At 35.0% G+C, this 9,418-nt stretch overlaps 1 protein-coding gene across 1 annotated transcript; it reads right to left on the bottom strand.

Annotated features, from left to right (window-relative positions):
* Positions 1–1,167: 1,167 nt before the first annotated feature.
* LOC127526538 (extracellular calcium-sensing receptor-like) lies at positions 1,168–6,618 on the bottom strand. Its single transcript, XM_051922217.1, has 6 exons — positions 6,403–6,618; positions 5,859–6,150; positions 4,641–5,471; positions 4,102–4,329; positions 2,671–2,794; positions 1,168–2,142 (listed from the first exon to the last, which is right to left on the bottom strand). Exons 1-6 carry the CDS (start codon positions 6,609–6,611, stop codon positions 1,247–1,249), a joined length of 2,580 nt encoding a protein of 859 aa, XP_051778177.1. The 5' UTR covers positions 6,612–6,618; the 3' UTR covers positions 1,168–1,246.
* Positions 6,619–9,418: the final 2,800 nt, after the last annotated feature.

Here is a 9,418-nt window from a genome sequence, read left to right as displayed (position 1 = left end):
GTTTATGGGGGAAGGAGTGATTAAATATGGTTGTTGCATGATGTTGATGCACTGAATTGTAATACATGTTGTGAGAGATTGCCGGCCATATATTCCGGCCAACACCTCCAGGCCGCCAGGTGGAGCTCTTCCAACAGCATGGAGGTTCCCCGAATTCCAGCAGGGCCTTATAGACCTTGTAGTTTGTATGCGCAGCCATGCTGGTTACCATGGGGACCACCGGGAGTCGCTGTGGGGAGGCTCTCAGACTGCTATGTGCCCTATAACCCGGAAGTCCGTCATGAACACATGACCGGAAGGAACGACGTGCTTCTGGGGTGAAGAAATGGAGTTGTTATATGACCTGAAAGTGTTCCTAGTCACGTGGACAGAGAGGGCGAAACACTTCCAGGTCAAGGACTATAAAAGGACTATGGGAAATCCCAGACGTCGAGCTGAGCTGGGTTGAAGGGTGGCAACGCGTCTGGGCAAGGAGGATTGGTGAATTGATTATTGTATTGATTAGAGAGTATTGTATGTGTAGTGTGCACGTTATTATTATAAAATAAAGAAGTCTTGGACTTTTACCCGGTGTTTGGAGTGGTACCTGAGGGTTCAAGGGAGCTCTAGCGCCCCCTACTGCTACAATGTATAGCATTAATATATTACAATTAATAAAAAAGTCATCAATTAATTTAGTCATATGTTTGAAATGTGAAAGAAACTGCAGTTCATACTTTAAATAAAGAAAAAATCTAACACAAAGCTCACATTCCATCCAACCGCTCTTTCTGTACAGTGGATTACTATTAATATTATTCATTTTTATTTTTTTTTCTTGAGCTTTACTGTGGTGCCCTAGTCAATGTGTAATGTGGACTTTGCATATTCTTCAACACATACATGTGGGTTTTCCCTAAGTACCCTTTCCCAACCACATTCGAAATGTGTACTTATTAGGTTACTTGGTGTCTTGACAATAAGGCTGGTTATATTGACTTTGTAATTGTGTGTTAAGTATGTTCTGTGATCATCTGGGCATCCACCCTAGAAGCATCAGAGGACAGCTAGATGGACATTATTGACATTAAGAAGTCTCTGTTTTCCCAAGAAAAAAATAACTAATGTCAAATCATTTGAAATAATTGTTTAACACAGATTTTTTATTTAAATAGTAGTAAACCCTTTGTCATCCTAATTACATTATAATGATGTTCACTTTTGGAAAGTTGATTTTTATAAGCTGCTGATACTATACTGGAAAATGTTATCTTTTCATAAGGGCTTTTTTGGTATTCTTCTCGGGCTTAAATATAATAATGTAAAATTTTGGAGCAAATATTGCAATAAGAAGACCAAAACTAGATGCTAAGATGGCAAACACTTCTACAGCCACTGTGTGTTTTCCAGGAGAGCTGACATAGGCAGGGACAAAAGTTATCCAAACTGCACAGAAGATAAGCATGCTGAATGTGATGAATTTGGCTTCATTAAATGTGTCTGGCAATTTTCTAGCGAGAAAAGCCAACACAAAGCAAATGGAAGCCAATAGTCCAATATATCCAAGAAGAGAGCTAAATCCAATTACTGATCCAACGTCACACTCTAATATGATTTTTTCATTTTGATCTTTTGTGTTTTTAGTTGGATTTGGTGGAGCTGTGGACAACCATAAAATACATATTATGAACTGAATCAAGGTGAAAAGGACAACAGTGCCTCTTTGATGGGAAACACCAAACCATTTCATCATGTTATTAGTGGGCTGTCTGGCTTTAAATGCCATTATTACCACAATGGTTTTCACAAGAATGCAAGAAATGCATAGCACAAAGCTAACACCAAACACTAGGTGTCTGAGCATGCATGTTGCATAGGATGGCTGCCCAATGAAACACAATGAGCAAAGGAAACATAAAGTAAGGGATACTAGCAAAATGAAACTCAGCTCAGAATTGTTGGCTTTAACTACTGGGGTGTTTCTGTGATAAATAAACACTGCTAATGCCACGACTGAAAGGCATGCCCCAAATGATGCTATTGTTACTAAGGTAATTCCCATCGCATCCATGTATGACAAAAACTCAGTTTCTTTCATTATACATTGGTTTCTTTCATGGTTGGACCAAAAGTCTTGAGGACACTTGACACATTCAACAGAATCTGTAAAAAAAAGAAAAAAAAAGAAAAGAAAAAAGTGAATGACAATTGCTTTTATAAGTAGGATTAAGAATTATTAAAAGACAAAAATAATACTTTATGCTTATTTCTGAACAAGCATGCAGGTCATTTTTTATCCTATATAAATAATTTTATTTAATGTGGCATGCAACATATAATAAACAGCAAATGCCTTGGAAAAATGAACAATTCTTCTGTATTTGTCTACTGCAAAGTATTATCAGGTGGATTTTTGAAAACATGACAAGGTGTCACCATACTGTAAACAGGCTTTGTTGGAGAATGCTTTCTCATCCACCATTTAATACCATCATACACCAATTGAAACCTAGGAGTCCAATGCAACACACTTTTCCCAGACACCAAGCTCTTTTGAAAGAAGTTGAGAAAAGAATGGTGCCGTTAGTGTAAAAGAAAAAAAAAGTTATCTCTTCATATTCCACAGCATACATCAATGTATACTTACACTTTAAGATGTTAGACAAAATTCAGTCAGTTTAAAGCACCTACCAATATGACTGCTGATTTCCCCATCTGCACATGGCACACAATCAAAACAACAGATTGGCTCTCCTTTCCTTGTGGCTTTCCTTGTCCCGAGCATACAGCTTTTAGTGCAGATGGATATAGGAACCTAAAAATGATTACAATATTTCAAAAAGTAAGGAGTGCGATTTTGTCTAGAAGTCTGATCCAAGTATTCTAATAACATTTTACTTCCACAGTTCTAAGCAAAAAAAAAAAAAACAAAATCTGTAGATGAAACCAAAATGAAGGAAACCTTATGGTGAAGATGTTATCTTAGTTTGTAATGTGCAGACAGTGGTGGACTGGAGTCCAGTGCAATGTTGATTACTTTCAATGGTCTAGCACCCCGTGTAGGGTTAGTCCCTGACTTGTGTCCTGTTATTGGTACAGCTCTGTGCCCTTGGAACTATGAATTAAATTAAGAGGGCTTGGGAATTTCATGATTAGAGCCAGCTAAATCATTTAAATGAAAAAAAGAATACAAGTACAGTAAAAAAGAGACATTATTTAGAGACTCACAATTAAAGAAAAAAAAAACATGACAGGTAATATACATTTTTTAATTTTGAAGATAGAGCAATAAATCATTTGCTAAAATGTCCATTTTCCATGTACATTGTATTTACTCATCAAGTAATCTGTGTTCTTGCTTCTGAAAAAAAAATGTGATCTAACATCTTTCATGCTGAAATCTGTATCAAAAATCTTAAAGTGAAAATTAAAAAAAAAAGCTAAAACATAGAATGTATTAGGGATGCACAAATTGCTTATTAGTTTTTGCATTGCAATTTATAGTGGATAGTACTGAAGATTGTTTGGTTTTGCACTATTACAAATATTTGTATAACTGTTCATTTTATGATATATAAATTGTTTTTTATATTAGTTATTTTCAGAATGTATAAATGCAAATGCTGTTTTTCTCCATCTATAAATTGGAATTAGGCATCTGCTTTTCATGAGGCTAAAGTTTTGTATTAGAATTTTAAAGGAAACATAGTCCTTGAAATTCCTTATTAACCCTAAATGAATAAAACATGTGTACTAAACAGACGGCAGTTCCTACAAATTCTAGTGTTGAGCTTCGTGGGGGAAGTGTCCTGATTGCTTAATTTTTGGAGTTTAAATTATTAGACTGACCTATCCCAACCACAAATACTAACCTTAAAGTTAGTGGGGGTGGAGCATAGTTGCCTTTAGGTCCCTAATGTTAATGTCCCCTTTGGGTGCCTAATCTTAAAAATGAAAATCCAATTTGCGTCACGATAATAGAAAAGGGTACTAGCTGTCCATGCTGTCCGTTTAGTACACAAGTACCAAAACATGTTTCCTTTAGGAAGGGTCATTGTCTCCTTATTTTATGAATGTAAACAATTTGATATACAGTAATTATATTTGAAATATTTTCCTTACAGCTCCTGATTTAAAATTCCAAAAGATTTCATCTTCATTAATTTTAACTTCTTCTCCAGCTGCTGCTGATTCATCAAAAAAGCCAATGGTTTTGATTGTCACACCTCCGTCATCTGATTTTTGCCAGTTGACAATGTCATAGATTCCAAGAGCATCCCCATTTTCATTAAAAGCCACTCTTTCTCCCAACTTGTTTGTGAAATTCACGTTCTTCAGATAATGCAAGAGCTTTAAGAAGAGAAAATTTGTAATATATACTGTATTTTATTAAATGACAGTGAACTTTTTTCTGAGGACAGTTTTTAAAACTAAAAAGGCAACTACAAAAGGTGTCTACTATTAAACATCTTTAGAGCTCAACTAGATTATGATCACTGGGAAAAGAGTCATATATATAATATACATTTCTATTAATCAGAAATTTTACATTTTTATAATAATTTTGCTAAAAACCTTAAAGCAAATCATATATTTTGCTTCTCACAGAAGTTAAAAACAGTCATAATTTTAAAAATATTTTCATATGAGAACATGCTTACTTGCCAAGGCTGTAAAAGTGTTATGTTAGCACAAGTATTGTTTATAAATGGCCCTTTTCCACTTTCACAGAATATTAAGTTATGCAGGGCATGTGCAATGGCGTAAACTGCTTTGTAAACGTTGTATGATGACCTCAATTTTGTTACATCACTATATGCTGTTTTAGCAAGTTTAATATCTTCAGATCCTGTGCATAATCTAATGGCAGGTAAAACAGAAAGATTCTGCCTTTTTATTGTTTCTGGAAATTTGCAATTAAATAAGGTTTCCCAAAATTCTATTGCCAGGTTATTCTGGGGATTGTGATCTGGTTGCACTTGAAGAAGGAAATTTTGTAATCCAGGAATGTCTCCTCTGCGAATAGCAGTACCAATTGTTCCCCCAAAACAATCAAAGTTTTCTTTACTGGACAATAAATTAGAGGTACTCCAAGCTTCACTTGCAATCCACTGCCTGCCAGTAACATTTTGGAGAACAATTTCTTTAAATAAATTACTTAATTTTCCTTCCCCAGAAAAAGCAACAATGACCTTAGCAGTAGATTTCTCGATAATATTCACTATTTGAAAAATTCTGTTTTTAGAAGGAACAGCTGATATTGATTCACTAAAAGAAATGCAGCCAAATTTGTTAACCTCTTCAGTAAAGCTCTTGACAGCATTTTGTCCATAATCATCATCACTTGCTATTACACCTACCCAGAGCCAGCCAAAATGTTTAATGATATGAATAATAGCCTTTACTTGAAACGCATCACTTGGTATTGTCCTCAGGAATGATGGAAATTCTTGTTTATTACTTAAGCAGGAGCATGTTGCATAATGACTGACCTAGTAGGTAGGAGATAAGTAAAAATACTAATTTTTGCATTATCAAATGAAATACCTTTTGGTGTTAATTTTGTACTGAATTATAAAAGCAGCATTTAACAAAAGTATAAAAAAGGCAAATATATTTTGCTGATTAGTGTAGTTTTCAGAATATAATCAGAAGAAAATAATCTCATATTTCGGAACATTACCAGAATATGTTCTTTTATTAAGAAAAAAATAAAACAAGGGCAGCAACAAAGAAGAAATCAATGAATGAGTGGATAAATTAATGAGAATTCACTGCATAAGGATTTAAATGCTAAAACACTGAAATTCTATAAAATACATGCTCCTTGACATAGTAGAGCTATTTGATCAAATGTTTCTTAAACAGTTTTTCCTTACCATAGGAATGAGAAAAAGACTCATGATCCTTGACATGGCAATTGAATGTGAGGATAAAGGATTGCCCACAATGGCAAGAAGAGGTGGACGCCCTTTGCAGTCATCATTAAATAGAACACTATCAAGTCCACTTAACAGGGTGACTGCAGCTCTTAGGGCTATTGGAAGATTAACACAACTGTCAAAAATCCTGTAGCCAAGGGTTATGTTAGGAAGAATGTGTTGATCATTGTTTATTTCATGAATTGCAAAAATCATTGTTTGAACCCTCTGATATTCTGAAACTTCAAAGCTGTCAGAAAATACATTTTACATTAGCAAGAGATGTTATTGAAAGTCTGCATAAATTTAACATGATTATTGTCTTTGTAAAATAATTTGAAAGGCATTAAACTGCATCCTGTAGAAAGTATGTTTGTGAAGAGAAAAATGTATACCACTCCTGCTATAATATTAAAAAATTTCCATTCATACACTAGGTAAAAATCATTATAGAATCCATTCAATAAAGTAAGGGGTAATAACGTTAGTAGCGTTTACTCACCCATCACATTTCCATTGTCCTGGATCATGTGTAAAAGACAGGTCTGGTGCTGTTGTTTTGTAATTCAATGCAAAAATGCCTCCTAAAATAATGTCTCCACTTTGGTATAACCCATTGAGTTGAAATGTTTGCTGAATTCTGCACATTAGCTCAGAAGGTTTTGAAACTACAAAACTCTGGAGAACAAGAATACATATGATTAACTTCATTGCTACACATCACACAGACAGTTGCAGGTTATCCAGCAGTAAATCATTTTTTTATAGTGAAAATACTCTCTCTCGAGACTTCTGTGGTAAACAGAATGCAATCATTGTATATTTGCAGCAAATCCCTTAACTGGATCATTTGACCCAAGTGAATTAAAAGCTATTTCATCTTGCATAATGCAGCAATATGCAAAACTGACTGCAGTATACAACTTTTCCTTAAATCTTATTTGTCAGTCTGTCCTAAACAGACTATTGTTCTGTCATCCTTGGGTGCATTTCCCACAAGCATCTAAACACTACGTACCTCATTATCTCATTTTTACGATCATTGCTTAATTAGAGAGTATTTATTGAAACCATTCGTAACTAAAGTAGTATTTAATTTTGTTTGTAAATTAATACCCCATTTGTTAAATTTAATGTTGTTCTTTATTTGGGCTTTTGCCTGCAAGTTCGCCTTAAGTAGATCACAAAAAACACTGGCACTCTTATTTGGACAAATATCACAACAACAATAACAATAATAATAACAATATGTTGATGTTGCAACATAAATATAAAATTATAATGTTTAGAAAATGGATGGGTGGGTAATGTAGGCTGTAGATTAGTGTAAAATGACTTTTTGTAGATTTAACACCTGAACATAATTTGTGTGCGAGTTAAAAGGTCAAACTCGCTATCAGTCACTTCCTTCAAAGTTGGAAGGCAAATCACCATTTAGTACCAGCAACAACAATGGCATCTGTCCATTAGAATCATGCCAACTCAACCAGAAATGCCTTTTGAGGCAGTTCTGTCCAAGAAGTCAAGTCCTAGGTCTCAGTCTCTCCTGTGGGCAGACCTGAATCCTGTTGTTCCACCTCAGTAACCAGGTACCTGTAAATTAAAGCTCCCCAGGACTGAAATACTAAACCTTCTTAGTCAGGTCCACGATGATTTGGAATGAGGAACCCACTGGTATTTTCCTCAGTCCTACCTGCAGTTGCTAAACATTCTCCATTAAAATGCATGATCTGGCAGATCACTACTGATGCACATGGCTTCAGCAAGACTGCTGTGTCCAAATCTGGGTATGCAGGAACCAGATTACTATTACAATATGCACACAACAAAACCTGATGTTGTGGGCTTAAACAACAATTTATTAGCACTATGTGACTATGACGAAGTCACTTCACTGTCCTGAGCTTCAAATATAAAAGCAAATGAAATGTAATCAACTGTGGGTTAATAATAATAATACTAATAATAAGTTTTATTTATGCAGTGCCTTTCATACACTCAAGGACACTTTACAATTCAATAAAAACATTGACAAGACAGTAGAAATTACATACAAGAAAAACAATAATACTCATTGAAAAGATTTTTAACAGGAGTTTGAAATGAATAATAGATATTTCCTAGTGATGGCTGAGAGTAAGAGCATTCCAAATTTTAGGGGCTATCACACTGAAAGCTCTGCTCCCCATAGTTACTAACCTGTGTTTAGGTACAGTAAGTAAGTTAGTGTCCGCTGATCGTAATGCATGGGCAGGAGTGTAAGGAAGCAGCAGCTCAGACAGATAATGAGGGGCTAACCCATGAAGGGCTTTAAAGGTGAGAAGAATAATTTTAAATTGGATTCTTGAAGAAACTGGTAACCAATGCAAATCATAAAGGACGAGACTGATGTGAGCAGATTTTTTAGTGTGTGTAAGTAAAAGAGCAGCAGAATTCTGAACATACTGTAATCTATTGATATATTTAGTCGGGAGGCCATAAAACAATGCATTGCAATAGTCCAGACGGGTAGTGATGAAAGCGTGAATGAGTGTTTCAGTATCTTTCACACTGAGGAAAGAATGCAAATGAGCAATATTGCGAAGATGAAAAAAAGCTGTCTATACCATTGAGTAAATGTGTGGTTGAAAAGTAAGAAGTTGACCAAACATGACACCCAAATTATTTACTGATGCTGAATGTTCAACCAAAATCCAATCAACATAAATATTTAAGGCATGAAGGGTAGATAGGAAAGATTTGGTATCAACTAAAAAGATTTCTGTTTTATCAGGATTAAGTCGTAAAAAATTATCTGTCATCCAATTATTGATTTCAATCAATCAATCAATCCATCAATCAATCAATCAATCAATCAGTGCAACAGGTGAAGATGTTGCAGTTGCATCAACACTTATACAAAGTTGTGTGTCATCAGCATAGCAGTGGAAGCTTAAACCATTCCGACGAATTATCTCACCTAATGGGAGCATATAGATGTTAAAGACAATTGGACTTAGAACTGACCTTTGAGGGATAACTTGTGTAAGTGAAGTAGTGGCATATTTGTATTCCCTAATGAAGACATAACACTGATGATAATTGAAGATTTTTTAATGTTCAATTCATGTATACTAGGAATACATTTAACCTACACAATCTCCATCAAAAGCAAAGGTATACAAGTTTATGAATACAACATATGGAAAACTGCTGTTCCAAATTGGAGGGAAAAAGAACTTAAACCTTATCAGAAGACAGATTGAAAAGAAAAACAGAGGAACAGGAAATAAAAGGACAGAAATGGAAGTTGCTTAGGTAAACCAGAAGTAATCTTGCCATATCCTCTCATACTTACCAAAGCAACGAAAAAGATAAAGAGCATTGGTCTGCAGCGAAAAAAGAAAAGCAATTCCACACTGGCTTCACTGCAGCCGCTGCTGCGTCGAAAAACCCTTCTAAGTAACAAATATGAACGGTAAAGGAGGAAGTGTCATCCTTCTCTTCCCTGTGAATGTGCACCTGTCATTTACTGTTAA

This window comes from Erpetoichthys calabaricus, chromosome 2 (assembly GCF_900747795.2).
Source record: "Erpetoichthys calabaricus chromosome 2, fErpCal1.3, whole genome shotgun sequence".
NCBI lineage: Eukaryota > Metazoa > Chordata > Cladistia > Polypteriformes > Polypteridae > Erpetoichthys > Erpetoichthys calabaricus.
This window is presented reverse-complemented; position numbering and strand designations above follow the sequence as displayed.

What these genes read in the sequence shown, in the direction of transcription:
- LOC127526538 (XM_051922217.1), bottom strand. Translation starts at nt 6,611, where the DNA reads ATGAAGTTAATCATATGTATTCTTGTTCTCCAGAGTTTTGTAGTTTCA. An exon ending in GGACAATGGAAATGTGATGG is followed by an intron (nt 6,151 to 6,402) that starts GTGAGTAAACGC and finishes ATTTTCTGACAG; the next exon opens with CTTTGAAGTTTCAGAATATC. An exon ending in GGAATTTTAAATCAGGAGCT is followed by an intron (nt 2,795 to 4,101) that starts GTAAGGAAAATA and finishes AATCATTTTTAG; the next exon opens with GTTCCTATATCCATCTGCAC.